The sequence below is a fragment of the Centroberyx affinis genome, unplaced genomic scaffold, assembly GCF_046629955.1.
Source record: "Centroberyx affinis isolate AG114_WGS23_722 - 3 ecotype Tasmania unplaced genomic scaffold, CSIRO-AGI_Caff_v1 ptg000116l_1, whole genome shotgun sequence".
Lineage (NCBI taxonomy): Eukaryota > Metazoa > Chordata > Actinopteri > Beryciformes > Berycidae > Centroberyx > Centroberyx affinis.
Window position 1 is genome coordinate 257,289 of NW_027278817.1, and position 19,443 is coordinate 276,731.

Here is a 19,443-nt window from a genome sequence, read left to right on the forward strand (position 1 = left end):
ATTCCTCCCATCTTCCCACGTGACCAGAGGCTACATGGCAGAGAACAGGGCCAAGCGCAGGTCTGAAGAAGTCGTCATAGTTAATCTGTTGGGCCTCGCTCCCTCCCTCCCCGTCTCCCCTTCCCCTCCTCTCCGTCTGTTTCTGAGAAACTGCGATTCCTATGTACTGTCTTTAATCCAGAGGTTTGGACAGATGGCCCCATTTAAAGCTAATCCCTTATATGGTGTTAGGCCTTTCACCTCATCGCTGTGGACTACAAGGCGGCCGCATTGTGCCTGGACTAGCCCAAGTGTTAACGGATTTACTGGACCCTCTGTCCAGAGTAAGGCAAACTGGTGAAACCCTCAAATTAGGTTCCACCAGACACACAGTGTTGTAGTTAAAATACTTACTGAAGCTGGAGAAGCCTGAAAACACTGATGAGGGTTGCAGGCTACCTAATCAGTAGGTTGAGCCAAGGATTAGGTGTCTGTAGGTGATGTGGCCATTGTGCAGTCCTGTCTTTGTGTTTCTGTCCACACTGCCATCAGCAAAAGCAACTAGTCACTGGAAGTTCAGTTTCTTTAGAGCTGAGAAACCCAAAAGAAACTCAGTGTGTCGGTGCCAAAGTGACAGTGCTGGACCAGTTAGTCAGTGTGGAAAATCTGACCACTGTCAAACTTTTTAGGGGACCCAGGCTGCCAGCAGCCAATCAAAGTCTTAAATCGTCTTACATTTTATTATCCAGAGTCAAGGCCTTAAAATATCTTGAATCAGTTAAATAAATTGTGGCTTAATGGTGTGCTGTGTTTTTTTTTTTGCTGGTGAGAAGTCAGCCCAGTCTTGCAGATCTATATTCTGGAAGGTCTGCAGTTGTTTATTTTCACATTTATTTCAGTTGCAAAATAAATGTTGTTATCGATTCTAACTAGCATTAAAAGGTCTCAAATTTAAACTGAGGAAACTTGCAGACACCCCGCAATTGTTTTTTCCTGTTTCTCTACAATTCTCTATTAAAAAATGATTCTGCCCACCTCGACCAACATGGAGAAGTTGTGCTCTGAAGTTATAATAAGGTGATAATAGGCACTTTAAAATGATAGGCTAATTCTTAGTATGTTTTGAGAGAAGGTTTTAATTACCAGTAGACCAATATGGATTTCCCTTGCACCATGAGTGGTATCTTAACCTGATATTGAGTCTAATTTCAGTGGACAGGGACACTAGGATTCTGGTATTCATTCTGACAGACATTAATTAATTTGTCTGCTAAAACAATAGAGATTATGTCCTCCTGTCAATCTTGCTGGCTACGTTTTACCTCCGGTGTACAGTAGTTGACATTAGGACAGCTGCAGAGTTGGCCCATGGCACGTAGTTACATCTATATATAGAATCTCTCTCAATTGGTGGTCAAAATTTTAAACCATAAATGATTGTGGCAGTGACTGTGACGTGATTTTCAAAAAGTGTTTCAGCTAATTTGCAAGAAAAAATGGCAAAGTAGCCCCAGCCTTTGTGAGCTAACTGCAAAAGCTCAGCTCTAATCCAGGATGAGGCTGACTAATTGGCCATGGCTCTGGGTAATGAACCTTTATTATTACAACGGGACAATTCGCATTACTAATAGCATGATGACCTAATGACTCAATATGAGAGTGGCTTAAAACAGACTTAAAATTCCATCCCTCTTACATACTACTATTGGTAATTATAATAGGTTTGGTTTTTCACGGACATTTCATAAGATAACTTGTACGCTACGCAGTTTAATAATACTACTGGGGACATCTGGGATTCAGTTGTGTATTTTGAATAGAGAGTGCGTGTTTTGTTCATGAGAAAAAATGGACGTCGCAGCAGTCACTACGCAGTGACACAGTGATTATGTGAACTTGGTAACAGGCGTAATTATTAAAAATATTTTTCTCAGGAGAGCAAAAGTATCTGGCTCAGATTGAGTCAGTCGCTTTTTAGCTGACAGCAGGTGCATTAGAGGACCCCTGGTGTGTGTGTGTGTGTGTGTGTGTGTGTGTGTGTATGCGTTTGTGTGTGTGATATAGCCTAAATGGGGAGGGAGCTGGAAGCTGACTTGCTGTCACTGTTATGTCAGTATTATCTTTAGTCGGCTCCAGCTGTATCTGTGTGCGTCTATGATAAACTTGCACAGGATCGGATTTCTCCTCTTTTTATGGACTTGTCGTTCTATCTCTTTCCATTTCTCTCTCCCTCTCAAGTTTAATCTGACATATAAAGTGGCTCGCCCCCTCTCCACTTGTGGCAGAGGGAAATCAATTCAAAGTAATAGAGCTTTGCGTGTGTCTAAGTGAATGTGCTGGCCTTAAGAGTCTTAGTTTCGTGTTTCCTCCAGCACCTCGTCTCCTGTGCGCGCTAAAGCTGAAGCTGGTGTGACTCTCAGGTGTGCGAGTGTGTTTCCTTGGCAGCAGACAGTGCTGTTGTTTCCCAGCGGTCGGGTGGTCAGACAGTAGGGAAGATGACATCACCCTGGAAGTATCTCCTCTAATCCAACACCGCTCGCCTTTTCTCTCTTTCTGTCTCTTGCTCCAGACCAAATATGGCACCCACATATTAAATGAAAATATGTTCCATGTTCATGTTTTGGCGTGTTGCTGGTCTCACCTCACATCCTCCACTTCAAAACCAACCAGGCTTCTGCTGTCATGAGATGTACAAGTCAAATTTGCATTGCCTCGCACTGCTCAGATATCCTGTTGACAGACAACTATGTCTATCATGTAAACAATCGTACGCAAACATATAAGCTTTGCAAACTCCCTGGTGCTGCTGACAAACTGCTTCATATTTCCTTCTAGGCAACAAATTTGTTAACTAGCAACGAGTTCCAGGAAAAGTAGCTTTTACATCAGCGGCCACTGCTGAGACAATTTAGCCTTGTTCATGTAGTAGATAATAGATGAAACATTGTTTATCAGTGTTATGCCACAGAGTGTGCCCAATGCCAGCTCCTCCTGTCACAGAAGCAGCACATGACCTCTCAAAACATGTTTACTCGCACCATATCCTAATAACGAGGGCCGTGCACACAGGAGAGCAGAGGGAGCTAAGGTATCCACCTTTACAAGGTGTCCAGAGATGGCAGGGCGAGTGTCTCTTCCCAGTACTCAGGACACTTGTTGTTGTTGTTGTGCTGAGGAAGTATACAGCGGCTAAGCGGAAGCTCAGTTCTGAGAGCGCAGCCGGCCAAGCCCAACAAACATCTGTGGAATGTCACAGCCGTCTCTCCTCCCTCCCTTCCTTTCTTCTCTCCTCTGTATCTCCGTATCCACCCTGCTCCTCCCTGCCACTTCAGCCATTCCTTCATTTTCAGTTCTGATTTACTGGAAATCAAGTTTCGTATTCTCTTTGTGTATGTGTGTGTGTGTGTGTGTGTGTGTGTGTGTGAATGTATCCGCCTGTCTGCCAGAAAGTCTCCATGTCTGTACCTGTTTTTTTTTGTTTGGTTTTTTATATGTCCAGTAGCTAATGGTAATTGACAGAGTAGTTTCACATTAACAGCTTTGACAGAATTTGTTGGGAGTTTATTTGCACCGTGATAAAACACAGAAGCAGAGTAATTAAAATCACAGTGATGAAATGCTGCTACAAGACCTAAAAGAGATGCTGTCAATAATCTGCAGATGAGATACAAATTCCCCAAGGGGCTTGTAAAAACATCTCCTCTCAAAACAAACAACAACAAAAAAAATCAAGATGACAAGCTAAGACGCAACTGTGTTAGATAACAAAGTCCAAATGATAGCAGAAACAACGTATTGGAGAATAGTGGAGCAAAAATGAGCCCCATAAAAGGACAAGGGAAATGAAGCTAAATTAAAATGCCCCTAATGCAGGGAAATCTGGCACGGTTTGGCATTGCAACCCTAATCCCTAGATTAAAAAATTACTATGCACAGTGATTTATAGCAGCTGAGGCAGTGAGGGAATGAATCTGGATGCTCTGTCCGCTTAGGTTTACATGGGTTCCATGACAGCAACTGTTTTTCGTTGCCATTAGCTGTGACAACACCAAGCCACAAATCCATCTGCTGGCAAGCCTGGGTACAAAACACACATGGAAGATATTGAGATGTTGATGTTGATTGAGATATTGCTTTATTCAGAAACACAAAACAGTTCCTTCCCATTACTGCGTTTGCCCTCCGTCTTTGTCAGCAAATACAAAACAAGTTTTTGGGCTGACATTGTAAATAAGAGCTTATTCTTAATTGACCAGCCTGCTTTAACAAATTAGCTGGGGTTGATCAGATGTGTGCCAGGCGACGGAAAAATGCGCACAACGTCCAGCGCAATTTGTAAATGTTTGAAGAGACTAAATAGCGGCCTGATTGTTAATATAGAAGAATGCTGTTCTGCTTTGATGTGTCAGAGTTGGTGCAGGTACAGTGAATAAGCTCTCAGATGATGGAGTAAAAAGTCAAAGGCACATTCTGCACACGGCCAAGAATGCACATGCCTTTTTGTGATTTTATTTTGGCTAGACTGTTATCCAGCTATTTTTGCTTTTGTGTGTGTGTATGTGGAATGTGCCTTTTTGACTTTTTACATCATCCAAATCGAAATCTAACATTTGTAAATAAAACACAACTTTGATACGGTGAAACGGCCGATCACCTTGTGTGGCGCGCTGCACAGCAGGCCGTCCAAGTGACAATGATAGAGGCTGTCAGTCCCGCTCGGCTCCCTCCCTCGCAGCGATCTCTCCCGGCTGGCGCACAGGTTGCCGCCGGCCTTCGGCACCTCATTTCCATGGCATGCCAGCTGAAGGCAAATGTGCCCACCTGCCCTCCTTTGTATGTGGCCCTGCTCCAAATCCTCACTGGATTATCTTATTGTCTCCTTATCCAGTCAAAGGCCACCAGCCGTTTGCATCTGAGAGGTGGAGCAGGGAGTGTCTCTGTGGACAATCAGAGTGGCGTGTGTGTGTGTGTGTGTGTGTGCGTGTGCGTGCGTGCACTTGGTGTGACAGCGACGAGAGGAAAAAGAGAGCAGATCAGAGAGCAGCCCAGTCCATTTTGCCTGTTAATAGATGAAGAGCAGAGGAGCCGGGAGGGAGAGGAAAGGTGGAGACGGAGAGAAAAGATGATTAAAAGATCTTGTGGCTTCTTGTCAAGGGCTACAATGGAATCTCCCCCCTTTTTTCATACTCTGTCGCAACATGACAGAGATAGAGAGAGATAGGCAGATACAAGCAAGTAAAGAGAGATGCCACTAATCTATGTAACAAAGGCGATACAAAGACGAGTATCAAATTGTTTTGAAGGCTGTATAACCGAGTATTTTGGCTACACTACAGCCCGCTGTATCACATGATCCTTTCTCTCCATTGTAATGTTAACTTTGTATTTAATCCCTCCAATAATAGAGCAAACAAATGAGATGAGGAATATTTAGCCGTTTAGAGAGGGATTTCTGTGGCCATTAGCCCATGCAGAGGTCAGTACACCGGTGACTCACTGCGCACGCTGACAGGTGGTGTTTGTATGCGTGTGTGTGTGTGTGTGTGTGTGTGTGTGTGTGTGTGTGTGTGTGCACGTTTCAGCAGCACTCACAACACTGGCATTGGTTTTTAGCCTTTTCTGAGGTGCAAGTGAAGTGGGATCTCACTGCAGGGAAGATTGCATTCTTAAAACCCAGAGAAGCTGTCTGTTATAGCCAGGTTGAATGTACTGTAACGGGCCTAATGTTTCATACTTCGGGGACCCCAAGTTGTTCTTGAGGGGGGTCCAGGGGGTCCCTTAACAAAATATGTCATAGTTTTTAGGGCTGAATGATATTGACAAAAAATCTAATTGCGATTATTTGACAGAATATTGCAATTGCGATTTAAACTGCGATTCATATCATCTTCTTGTGTTCTAAGAATTTTAAAATTGTTTAAAGAAAAGTGATTCTGTTAAAGAAAAAAATAGATGCCAGTGTGCAGGATTTACTGAGTTTCAGTATGATGAAAGGTTTTCACCAATATTTTACTTGATTAATTGTTCTGCTCTAATAGTAATAATAATTTCATTTTTATTTAATTTGAAGATAGGACAGACAGCGAGAGAATGTTACAGGAACGTTGTTTTGATCTGAAGGGTCACTGCTGTCTCCTTACCCACTTAAAACATTTTGTATAAACAGTTGTCGAGTTCATTACCAAATAGTATCCAGCAACAAAAACCTTCCCAGATGGGGGGTCTCTAAGACAAAATATTAACAAATGGGGGTCTGTGGCCTCATGTGCATCTATTTGGGGGCCTTAACATGAAAATGTTTGGAAACCACTGATGTCGTCCACTACATAGCTGTCCTAAAGGGAAACAGGCTATGTAGGATATCGGGAAATATTTGATAAATGTGAGTGTTTTCACTTGCCCATACCTACACTTACCCTGCTCATCTCACCCTAGCTTACACACACACACACACACACACACACACACACACACACACACACACACACACACACACACACACACACTGTGTTTACCAGCTGCTGCTTCTGTGTGTATGTGTAACCTACATGCTGGGGTGTATGCGCTGGTGTTTGGCGTAGCAGCAGGCTGCGGATGTTTGCAGAAGAATTGGATTTGGCATGACGCTGTGTGTTTGCGTATGTCACACATGTGGACAGGACAATGCTCTCTCTGGGCGGCGTGTCCTGCAGACGGACAGAGCCGAATGGGATTGTGCTGCAGTTTGCCACACCGCCAGCTACACTAAATCCTGTCCCCTTTGTGTGTGCGGGGGTGTGTGTCAGGGAGTGACACAGTGACGAGAGAACATGTCAGGTGGTGTTGTTGTTGTTGACGTTTTTGTGTTTACTCGCCTAAGTGCTAACCAAACACCTGTTGACGCGTGTGCCACCCTTCTGTCAGCGATCACTCTGCGACTCGGCGGCACCAGCAGGGCCCTAAAATTAGCTCTCCGGGGCGTTATCAATACATGACTTTAGTCTTTGCTAGTAACTGGGCTTACTTGGAATTACGATTTTTGCTGTTCTGTTTCCCAGCCAACCTTTTAATAACCTCTCCAGCCACATGATCTTGTTGCAAATTCCTTTCCATGCCTTTTTCCATCTTGCCCTCCCTTTTGATAGGACGCTTGGAATAAGGCAGGCCCGAAGAAGGTCCTATTAGCTTTTTCTTTAAATTAATTAATTGATTTTATTATCTTCAGAGTTGTTGCTCCATTTGTGATGTCGGCAAATCGAAAACAATCAACCTCTTTCTGAGTCATTTCAGAAACGCTCTGCTACAGTTGCAGATTCAACGAATTTTATCCATGCTCAATAAAGCTGAATAAAGAATCACTGACTGATGTGTTGGCGAATGCTTGGAAAGAGCCACAGCCTGGTCACTGTTGGCTGGCAACGTGACCAGTCAGAAAAATCTTTCAGTGTGAATCAACTTCCATGAGAACAGCTGGCATTTCTGTTAATCTTCTTAACCAATCAGCTGACTCTGAAAGAGCGATCTGTACAATCAAATGTGTAGAAAAGCGAATTGAGTCTGGTTTGATATTGTGTGTGTGTGTGTGTGTGTGTGTGTTTATGTCCTGGTGTGTGTGTGGGGCTGTACTTCTGCCTGCCGAACCACAGATGGCAGCCCTCCACCTTAAGCTCATTGCTGCCCTGCAAACTCAGACGTGTGTGTGTGTGTGTGTGTGTGTGTGTAGTGTCAGGCTTGCTTTGCGTGTGAGAGGAGAGTAGACTGCAGTTCTGTTGATGTCTGCAGAATGCAACAACACACCTCGTCTCCCTCTCCTCCACTCCGTCGCCCTCTCTCTCCCTGTCCTTCCCTTCTTTTATCCTTCCCCATGCCTGTTTCCCCTCTTTCCTTCCTTCCTTTTTACTACCTGCGCTTAAAGGAATACACAGTTTTTGGGAGATTGGCCCATTTAGTGATGACAGCATAGACACCAAAATCATCCATGTGTCCCAGGTAAATTCTTTACTTCGGTGCTTTCTTGATAACACTTGAGCGTAGTATATTGAGTGATAGTAGGCGACTAGCATTATCTCCAAAGTGAGAACTTGTAGCAGCTCTAAAGCTAAAGAGTAAGTAATCTGTCTCACAGTTTTGTGTAAAAATTATACAAAATATGTGCTGTTTTGAGCTACCAGGGACTACTTTCTCAGTTTCCATAGAATGTGTACATGGTGATGGGTAGTGGGAGACTGTGTACAGTGCAAAATCACTGCACAGCAGATGAATACCTGGTTGCTCAGCTGAAATAGTTCAAAAAATAAACCCGTCTACATCAACTATATTGAGTTAATGATATTTCATTTTTAAAATGTATGAATCTACAGGCCACATAATAAAAACTACTGACAGCCTTTTATTGCTAAAAGGTCAGTCTTCTTTCTTTGGATAATTATAGTTGCCTACTATCACTCTACATAGTGTATGCTATGAAGCACTGGTGCAATTGCTCTACCGGTGACACGGATGATTTTACTGTCTGTGTTGCCATCAGTTAACGTACAACGGACCCAACTCCCAAAAAGTTGGTTTAATCCTTTAAAGGAAACTTCACACAGCCCTCGCCCCACCCCCGCTGGCCTGTCTCACCTCAGGCCCGCCACAGTCTAGACCTGCCTCCCCCCTTCAGCTCCATGCTGGGGTAATGAGGAGAAGGCGGGGCACATGCCTGCCTACCAGTCCAGCCCCCCTCTACTTTCCCCCGTCCTGCTGTTTTTTACACACACCCTCCAGGTGGTTGGCTGATGTGGTCTGCCCCTGGACTGAACACACACACACACACACACACACACACACACACACTCACAGCACAGAGTCATAGGAGCCTAGTGTAATTTACCGCCTCAGCACCAGAGCAGTCGTGACACACCTCCCAAACAAAGGCGTCTTTGCTCTCTCTGTGCCAACATGTGGCCTCATTCACCAGTTGTGTTTTCACACCCTCACCTGGCTGCTCACCAGTGTCTCTCTTGTCTTCTCCCTCTGTTTCACGGCTCAGATTACTCTCATCCAGTCAGCAGCCTGTTATTAGCTATTGCACCTCGCTTCTACATCCCCTTGCTTTTCTCCAATGCCATTTCATATCCTACCTTTCCCAGCAAGGCTACACAATTGATCATGTGTTTTCGTATAAAGCAATTGATTATGATAGATTATTGGCACGTTGGCAATAATTAATGAATTTTGTTACACTTAGAATGCCCACTGTACTTGAAAATGGTCAGGATGTTGGTGCAAAAAGTCCAGCAAAGTATGTTTTTGGCCATAATCGTGCAGCCTTGTTTCCCAAATCTCTACCCAAATCTCATTTGAATATCAGTACCTATGAGGTATTTGTTAGAATTAATTTGCACTTCCTCAGATTAAAAAACAAAACAAAACAAAACACAAACTTGGATGTCATTGGATATTCCCCATAGTTGTTAACATTGTTGGTAATAATGCCAACGTAGGCCAATGCCATTGCCAAATCACTGTCTCTAAAACCCTGCTGGAGTGACGGCAGAAATCTTGTGCCGTTTGCATACATATCGTGGCAGCATTGCTAAGGATGTGTTAAATCCCTCTCTCTCTCGCACTCTCTCTCGCTCTCTCTCTCGCTCTCTCTCTCTCTCTCTTTCTCGCTCTCTCTCGCTCTGACTCACCTTTATTAGCCTGCTAGCTTCCAGCTAGAGGAATTTGAACATCACACACTGATAGCCAACCACTAACTAGCACTGTTCACACCGCCTTGTTTTCCAGAAGAGAAAAAAAGACTTGTAAGATGAATGTCAAGCTCTGAGGGGCTTAGGGCATCTCTTGACTACGTAGGTGGTATTATCTTATTGAAGTGCTCTCTCTCTCTGTCTCTCTCTCTCTCTCTCTCTCTCTCTGTCTCTGTGCTCCTTTTCTTTCTCTTTAATCCTCTGCAGAGTAGGTGTGCCAGAGAGAGAGAGAGAGAGAGAGAGAGAGAGAGAGAGAGCGCAAGAGAGAGACAGGGAGAGAAGACTGATATTTGCTTAGCCAAATCCTCAGAGGAGGCAACCCTCTTTGATCCACTTCCAAATTCACCGCGTCCGCTTTCATTTGGTCATCCGTCAGTTGCTCTGTCTCTCTCTGTCTCTCTCTCTCTTTTAACATACACACACACACGCAGAGAGAGAGACAGAGAGAGAGAGAGAGAAGCCCGGAGACAATGGCCTGTGTTTTACTCCGTCCCTTTATCCCTCTCTCCTTCCGTCTGCCTTGTCCTGGCTTTCCTTTTCTTCTTCAACTTGTCGCTTTTGTTGTGTGCAGTTGAGGTCAGACTGGCACAGGCAGGCGTTGTTGTAAGCATAAGAGCTGTTGTGTGTGTGTGAGAGAGAGAGAAAGTTACTGTTCTAGTTGAGCTTATTTGCTAGAATGCCAGGGTAAGTCAGGGCTTGCCCCTTTGTTTTACACACAGCGCAATCAACACTAGACAGACACACACACACCACCTGTCAGTGCTCCAGTGTGAGTCACTCGCATCCTGACCTCTGCATAGGCTAATGGACTCTCTAAACTCTCAAATATTCCTCATGACATTTGTTTGCTGTATTACTGGAGGGATTAAATACATACTTAACATTACACTGGCAGGATGCAGCGGTCTGTTTATTATAGTCTGTAGCGAAACCAAAACACAGGTTGTCCAGCCTTCAAAACAGTTTGATATAGACATGCAAGGCGTCTCTGTATCACCATGGGTTGCGCAGATTAGTGGCATCTTCCTTTACTCACTTGTATCTGTCTCTGCCGCTATCTTTCCTATCAAGAGTCTCTGTCATGTTGAGACAGAGTATGAAGGAAGGGAGAGATGTAGCCCTTGACAAAAAACCACAGGTTCTTGTAATCATATTTTCTCTCTCTCTCCACCTTTCCTCTCCCACCCACCTCTTCTTTTCTCCCTCTATATGAACAGGAAAATAGACTGGGCTGCTCTCTGATCTGCTCTCCTTTTCTACAGCAGTCACTTCTCTACCTCCACTGTCGGAGTTATTCATTGAAAGCAGTACAACTGTTCACAGGTGCATATTAAAGTGATATAATCCTAAATGACTCATCTCTCTCTCCCTCTCTCTCTCTCTGCAATAGCGAGCACCTATCCTGCGCCTTCACCTTCTTCCTGCATGGTGAGAGCAACGTGTGCACCAGTGTGGAGATAAACCAGCACCAGCCTGTCTACCACCTGACCGAGGAGCACCTCACCCTGGCTCAGCAGGCCTCCAGCCCCTTCCAAGGTGGGTCCTGCGCTACACCCAGGGGTGTTTATGAACTGTGAACTGCTCACGATGCACAGGGAGGAGTTCCAGGGCGCTCTTCAAGTAAAACGGTTACAGAGCCTTTATTACATGGTTAGTTCAAAAGAACAAGACAACCGTAAACATGGCGTCGGCGTCCTCCACGAATGATGCAGACCCCCTTTGGGCCAATTAGTAACAAATATGTCACCTTGTCTTGACATGTCATTGTAGCGCCCCCCTTCGGCCAAACAGTGTCATTTTTAAGATACTGGAGTGCAGTGGTGAGATGCAGCATAGCCACAAGTTTTTGTGAAAATCTGATCAGCATTTGCGAGATACACGTGACACATGGTTGGACAAATGAACATTGTTGCGCCCAAATCTGTCACCTTGTTTTGACCTGTAGTTGGAGCACCCCTGATGGGGGACTCAGTGTTATTTTGAAGATGCCTCAACGCAGTGTTCAGATGCATCATTCCGCCCAGCTGTGTCTGAGATAACGTGTGAGACGGACAGATGGACAAATTAACGAATGAAGGCTGATTCATAGTTTCTTGTGAATGTGTTTTCTGATGTAACTACTTCTATGTTCAGGAAGACTATTTATTTGCTTCAACCCAGCTAATAGAAATACAGCTAATTTGCATTTTATTTTTTTGTGACATTACAAAAGTTCACTTGACAGCCGTGCAAACATGGCTAATGTCACCAAAAATTCCAGATATGATTGTGTGTTTGTACACACATTACTGCTTTCTGTGACTCTGGGACAACACCTAATGCAGCTGCTGGAAGGCGGGATAATCTTCAGGCATCCCAGACCCAATTTAGTTCAAAGTGACTTTATTGAGTTTGTTAAGCAATGCACACAACCTGTTACCCCAAGGAGATGATGCGTAACATCGAGTAATTCAGGTCTTGAAGAAATGTGCTCTCAGAACAGCCCAAAATCATTTTTCTCCAATCTTCTTGTAAATGTGAAATGTTGAATACTCAGCCTGCACTTGGGAGTGTTATATTTTGAATGAAATCTATTAGTAAGCTGGATGTGCCGCGCTGGGGGCTGTTGCCAAGATAATGTGTGTACAACATTCTGTTAGGCTATCTTTATTACAGATTGGCATGGAACCAGTTTTTAAAAAAAAGCCTCAGTACTGCTTATAAATTATAGCAAGTATAGTGATAAAAATCTGTGGCTCTAATCATATTTCATCATTGGTTCTTTATTGCTCCCCCCCTGAAACACTATGTAATCACCATCGTTAAGCCTTATGCTTGCATTGTCATTAACACAAAGAGATGATAACCACTATACAAATACATTTGTTATTCTCTATAAATAATTTCCAAACAAGGAGTTTGACGTTCATTTATTTGCGGAAGGAAATAGCTTTCTGAAAAAGTTATAGATTACAATGCTGTCGTATCAGAAATGTATCATATCAGTATCTGTATCGAATATGAGGTACAAATATCACTACAGACAATTTCCAGACATTGACCAGCTGTGCTCTGTCCTTCCTTTCTCTACTTCGCTGCCTTCTCACTCGAGCACACCACTTGGAGTGATTGTTACATGAAAGGAACCTATCATTGGCTAGACAACAAAATGCCACCGACACCAGGCTGTGATAGTGCAAGCATTTCAGCAGCAAAAGCGTCTGAAAAGAAATACATGCTGCCTAGAAAACTGAAAAAGCAAGATGTGTGAGACTTGAGATTCGAGTTGGGCTAGGCATTACTTTTACAGATCATCATTACTTTTACAGATCAATTTGCTCCTAAACTTTCAGTTTAGGAGCAAATTGTCACCTCTTACCTTCTCATCAACGGTAACACGTAACTAGACTCTATTCAGCCCTCCTCCTCTGCCGTCACCGCCTGCAGCCTAATAACAGTGATCACTTACTCCGTTCACCACACTAACTCCTGTATATCCCACCCCTTTACTGTCCCTCTCCATCCCTCTTTCTCCCTCTCGCTCTCCAGGGGGGAGGTAATAATATCACTTCTAGTGAAAGACTAGTGATTTTGACGAAAATAAAACCATTATTGCAACTTGCTCTTTGGATTCAGCTTAATGAATCTTATTCCTGTAGGGATGGTGATGGAGTTTGCCAGTGGTGCAGGTCGATAGCGCGGCTCCCCTGTCACCAGCTAGAGGAAACTTTACTTAACGCACCTATTGACCTATTGGTCAACGAATCTTACCTTCTGTTTTTCTAGTCATGTGGGAGGTTCTCAAACATTTTCATGTCACTTCCCTCCAAATAGACACACATTAGGCCACTCCAATCGGGATCATTTCTAGTGGATGAAATTATAGTGAAATTAAACTATTCCTCATTTTGCGGGGGACCCACCGGAACCCCCCCAAGGACCTCTGGAGGTTCTTTTTTTTCTTTTTTTTTTTCGAACCACTGGTTTAGAAAATGTATATACCCCAATGAAGCAGACAAGTGTTTCCTTACAGTATGTGTGTATTTCACTATCAGTGCTTCTTTTTTTTTTTATTCTTCTTCAAGCACGGTGTGTGTCCGTGCGCAGGTGTGTGTTTTCACCCCCGCAGTTTATCTCTTCCTGGCTGGCCAAGCGGAACGGCGAGGAAGGGCTGACTTCCATCCCCCTTCATCCATCCATCTCCTCCTCCCCCTCCCATCCTCTCCTCCTCCTCCTCCCTCTCCCCCTCACCTCTGCCAAGCTTGGTTTACTGCGCGGCAGAGCGCTCCGGCAGGCAGCCCTCTCCAGGATGTGACCTCATAAAAGGGCGCAGAGTGAATGTAATGAACTCTCAGCCCATTACACTGATCTGAGCACATTTGACATGTCTTCAGGGAGCCAGAGATAGACTCACAGACAGAGGGAGAGAGAGAGAAGGGATGGCGAGAGGGGAGGGGAGGGGAGGGTGGGGAAAACAGCAAACCATTTCCATAATTGTGCTGAATTTGATCTCTCTCCCCCAACTGGCCTCGGGTCTTATGGCGTGTGTGTGTGTGTGTGTGTGTGTGTGTGTGTGTGTGTATGCGCGCTCTTGCTTTCAGCGAGAAATGCAGAAACGCAAGAGAAAAGGAGTGGGGTTGAATTTAATTAAAGCTAATATGATCGGCCGAAGCTGGATGTTGTTGTTGTGTACTGCAACATAAATAACCCTACTTGTTTTCTTTTTTTTTATGTCAGTTTATGTTCTCCCTCTGTAGTCAGTCCATTTGTGCTGAGCTAGTGGATGTAGGTTGCAGTGAGGTATTAGGCTGGGGGGCATTCAGGACACATACTGTTGTCTTTAACAGTATAAATGAAAGAGCAACATAACAGTTAGACGGCATGTTTTATGCTTTAGCTGCTAAATAAACATTCTTGCATTACAATATTCTGAATGACCCTCCATTAAGTTAATTTAACAGCGTAAAGAATATTTGCTGTCTAGGTACCAAACTCACTCATAGCCTTGAATAATCCTATGCTGGCGATGTTCAATTTAACACACTTGACTCTGCAACCCCGTCCCTTATCTTCCACCCCCACCAGCCAGTTGCATCCTGTGAAATGTCTGGGGATTTTTGGACCTGTACACTTGATTTTTTTCCCTTACAACCATATAAGTCCCAAACTTTCCCTTTAAGGTGTTGCAGGATTTAAGAAGCGAGGCCCACCGTCTGCAGGCCATCTTGTCAGAAAACACCCTCTGCTAATGTGCGATCTCGTCTCTCCTTTTCCTTCCTCTTTTCTCTCGTTGTCTCCCGCCATCTTTCCACGCTGGAAAGCCGTTCTCTGGCCCAGCCGCAGGATCAATACCCGGGGACAGAGACCATCCAGTCTCGTAATGACACACACTGGAAGAGCCGAGCGGAGAGGGACATTAACAAATGGTCACTCGCACACCCACCCAGCCACTCTGCTCGCAGCACAATTTATATCCCCCCCTCATTCACATATGAGTGTGTGAGAGGGAGACAGAGACAGAGAACGCATGCATAACAAGCTGTCCAAGTGACAGGCTGTGCATATATCCGTGTCGAGTTGATATGCATATGGTTTGTGTGCTCGTATGTATTATGCATGTTCATCTATGGTCCTATCTGCATTCACTGATGGATGCCAGCCTGTTCTATAAGCAGACTGATGGGCTCCCTGTATGACTCCCACATGGCTGTGCAGCGGAGTGTGTTAGCTGTGGAGTGGCTCTTTTTTTTTTTTTTTTATACGGCTCTGTTTATGGGCTCTGAGAGGCCACCGCTTGCCAATAATTGGCGTCTGTATTGCTCTGTAAGTATTTGGCGAGTCAGGCGGGACCGGCTGGGTCCAGCGGCGCTCTGGAAAGGTCAGAGCGCTGCTGATTCGGAGGGATGACACGGGAAGGAAAGGAAGCAGAGGGATGGAAAGACGAGAAATAAGGAAGCGAATGGATAGGAAAGAGAAGGATGAATGGAATGGAAATGGAAGAAAGGCAGGAGTAGAAGTGCAGGAGGTAGGACAGGGGATAAAGAAGAAGGACAGAAGGAGGGGGAAGGAAGTAGGACAGATGATACGAGAGGAAGGAGAAGAAAAAGGAAAGAGGTGAAGGACAAAGAAGAGGACGGAAGGGGAAATGTAGAGGAGAAGGAAGGAAGCTAGGAAAGAGGAGAAGAAAGGGGTAAGGATGGGAGGAGAAGCAGGAGGGATGATAAATGTGGAATGAAAGGTTAAGGAAAGATGATAGGGAGGCTAAGGAATGAAGGAGGAGAAATGTGTAATCAAGGAAGGAGAAGGAATATAAGGATGGAAGGAAGTATGAGGAAGGACAGAAGGAGTATTGAGACGAGAAGAAGAAAAGAGGACATGGAGGTGTAGGAAGGAAGCGATGGAAGAAAGCGAAGGAGCGACGTTCTGCGATGCTGACCAGCGTTCTCTTGTCTCTTTCCGCCCAGTGATCCTGAGTCCGTTTGGTCTGAACGGGACGTTGACGGGCCAGTCGTTCAAGCTGTCGGACCCACCCACCCAGAAGCTGATCGAGGAGTGGAACCAGTTCTATCCCATCAGCCCCAGCGCCAAGGAGAGGGTGTCGGAGGACAAGGCGGAGGACATGGACTGGGAGGACGACTCGCTGGCCTCTGTGGAGGTCCTTGTCGGTAAGCACATCCTTCTCCCCAAAGAACTTTTTTGCCATCGTTGTTTAAATTCTAGTAAGTCAATGCCATTGCTAGAACGATTTGTGGCTCAGAAATAAACAATTCTGCACAGTCAGATTTTGTTGTCATGGAACTTTTATTTATTATATCGTATTGTGGTTGTATTGAATAGTAAACCCCATATCTTGTATTGTATCATGAGATAAGCATATCGTCCCATCCCTAATGTCTAGAAATGGTTGTTTTAGTCTTATGTTTTCATACCCTCTCCCTGCACCTGTGTGTCCAGGCGGTGTGCGGATGGTGTACCCGGCCTGCTTGGTGCTGGTGCCCCAGTCCGACATCCCTGTCGTGGCCCCTGTGGGGTCCTCCCACTGCACTGCCGTTTACTCGGGTGGCCACCAAGTGCCTGCTTCCCAGCGAGAGCCCGCCATCTCTTCTGTCACCCTCACCCCTCCCACCTCGCCCGAGGAGGCACAGACAGGTACCATTACACACAACACAAAATTCAAACACGGGAGAATAAAGACTTTACCTATAATATGCAGTTTCCGGTCAATGCTCGCTCGTTAGCTGCTCCACATCATTAGCATTGTTTAACCGTGCTCTTCCCTCTCCAGTGGACTCCCACTCGGCCCAGAAGTGGGTGAGGCTGTCTTCGTCATCGGATGCCTTCAGCGTGGACAGCACCAGCCATCATGGAGGCAAGATCCCACGCCGGCTAGCCAGCCAGGTGGTAGAGCGCGTCTGGCAGGAGTGCAATATCAACCGAGCCCAGAACAAGTACGTCTGCCACCGTCTCTTCAAAGAAGCACAGAGTGATTAGCTGACGTTAACCCTGCTATAGATGCACATAGCCAGAACCCAGAAGGCTTTGCTAGATTGGGGCAGCAGTACCCTAGAGAAAAGAGGCTGTGACTGGGAGCTTACCAGTTTGAATCCCCAGGGACAATATTGCATGGGAAGTGAATGAGAAACACTCTTCCTCCCCTTATCAACTACAGTCAAGGTACCTTTGAGCAAGGCACTTAAATCCCTACTGCTGCAGTGGAGCTGCTCAGTGGCCAGCAGTAGCAGACTAGTGTGACTGAATGTGCGGAGCTGTTTGAATATGAAACACTGCTGGAAAAGAGTGTGCATGCTCAGTTGATCCCTGGATAAATAAAAGTTAAAAGGAAGAAATAGTTGCTGGTGTATCACACATCAAAAGGGCCCATACATTTATTACAGCACACACCTGCTGGATGCACATCTGTCACATACACACTACACTGTCACATACACACTACATTGACTACTTAAGTGTAAAACCATTTCCCTTGAGGCTTTATTATTCATACATACACCAAACAATAGAAGACTAGGAGAAACTAGATGGGAATAATGATCTCCAGTAATTAAAAGGTTAGCTTGTAATTGTTGTCCCTTGGTCTTTTGTATTATTCACCCTCAGTGAAGCTGACACATTGAGAGCACCCCTGGATCCATTGCCCCATGACCAAGCACAGCATGCCAGTTGTAGTTAGCTGTTGGCTTGTCAGCCAAAATACCATGGCTCCAAGCGGGGCTATGAAACCTGCCTCAGCACAAGCCTTTTTACATCCGCCACTGTACACTACAGGCAAACGAGTTAGGGCTATACACATATGAAGATTAGTGTTTCAAACTGAAAGTATAATAATTTCAAACTTCCAAGTTCCACTTGCCGGTTTAGAAGCATTCTGTTGTATCCGATCCTGCATGGCTTCTGAAAGGGGGTGGGTCCGACCGTGTGAATAACATTGCGTGAAAAAGCCGAGGAATTTGCTAGACTCGCGATCCCAACTCATCAGTGGAAGTGTGTTTTTCTCTCCCCAGGCGTAAGTTCTCAGCCACAACCAACGGTACCTGTGAGGAGGAGCTGACTGAGAAAGTTGGAGCGTGGGATTTTGTGGAGTCTTCGCAGAGGTCGTACTGCAGCTGTTCCAGGTGTGTACAAGTGTTGCTTATATGTGTGTGCTCAAAGACTTTTCAAAGGGGTTATACAGAGTCTACAGAGCTTTGGCAGGGAAGCTCTTAGTCAGCGAAATGGTGTCTGCAAGCTGTATCCACGTCTGGAGTTTGACAAGCATATTATTCTTCATATTTTTCAATTTATCACTATTTTGTATAAGTGACAGCCGTGCCAGGGCTGAAACCTCTGCTTGGTTGTGTGTTTCTGGAAGTCAGACATTTTTATTCCCACACTGATCGGAATAATTTGAGGGAGAAAGAATAGTCTGACCTCTGATGGAGCACTTTAGGGACACGGCGGTGGTAAGAGGAGTGTGTGTGTGTGTCTGCAGACTCTTAATGTTGACAAATGAGCCCGCGACATGTGGAGTGGGTTAATATGTAGCAGTTTAAATGTCGCCTGTCTTTTTATCTACTAGGATGGAGACAGGCACACTCGTATGGTTTACTGCGTATCGTCTGTTGGGACATGGAGGGGAAAAGGCTGCAGTCAGCATGGACCCCTTTTCTATCTCGGTCGCATGCACACACACAGAAACACACATACACATCGCACGCAAGCATGTAATTAGCTGTTTGACACCTTGCACCTCGAGACTGCGTGTTACTATATTTTTTGCTTCCACATGCCTGCACATGATTTTTGGTGGATGGGTATTGCCTGAATCCAGCCTCATGAATAGCTCAATTTCAATAACTTTTGCATTCTCTTGTTAACCACATTATGAATTCAATGGCTCTCTTTGGGGTCACGTTGCTGAATTCATCAGCGGTTCGATCGTCCCTCGCATGCTTCAGTCGTCAACCTAGATCTCTCCCGACCAATCACAGTTGCAAACAGTGGCTTTACTCACGTGGGTACATGTAAAGACAAGCTAGTGGCATCCAGCCCAAATTGTCCAATCAGTGAACTTGATGCCGGTATGCTCAAATTGCATCCTCAAAGGGAGCCTGAACCAGACCAATAAATTGCACAAAATTTAAGATGTGTGGTTAATGAGCGAATAAAATCGAAAATGAAAACAAGCGTTTCAATGGGCTGGATCCCAGCAAGCATGGGTTTGCCTTGATTAGGGAATTCCTTGCACTAGGTCGCCTTTCCACCCAGGGAG

At 45.0% G+C, this 19,443-nt stretch overlaps 1 protein-coding gene across 3 annotated transcripts in view; it reads left to right on the forward strand.

The window, feature by feature from the left end:
• The window catches only part of med13a (mediator complex subunit 13a), a 75,864-nt gene that overhangs the window by 28,970 nt on the left and 27,451 nt on the right, over positions 1-19,443 (forward strand). For all 3 annotated transcript variants that reach the window (XM_071527765.1, XM_071527748.1, XM_071527757.1), the window contains exons 4-8: positions 11,086-11,231; positions 16,139-16,339; positions 16,629-16,823; positions 16,960-17,122; positions 18,197-18,307. In XM_071527765.1, coding sequence (XP_071383866.1) covers positions 11,086-11,231; positions 16,139-16,339; positions 16,629-16,823; positions 16,960-17,122; positions 18,197-18,307 — 816 coding nt within the window. The remainder of the gene's footprint in view (positions 1-11,085; positions 11,232-16,138; positions 16,340-16,628; positions 16,824-16,959; positions 17,123-18,196; positions 18,308-19,443) is intronic.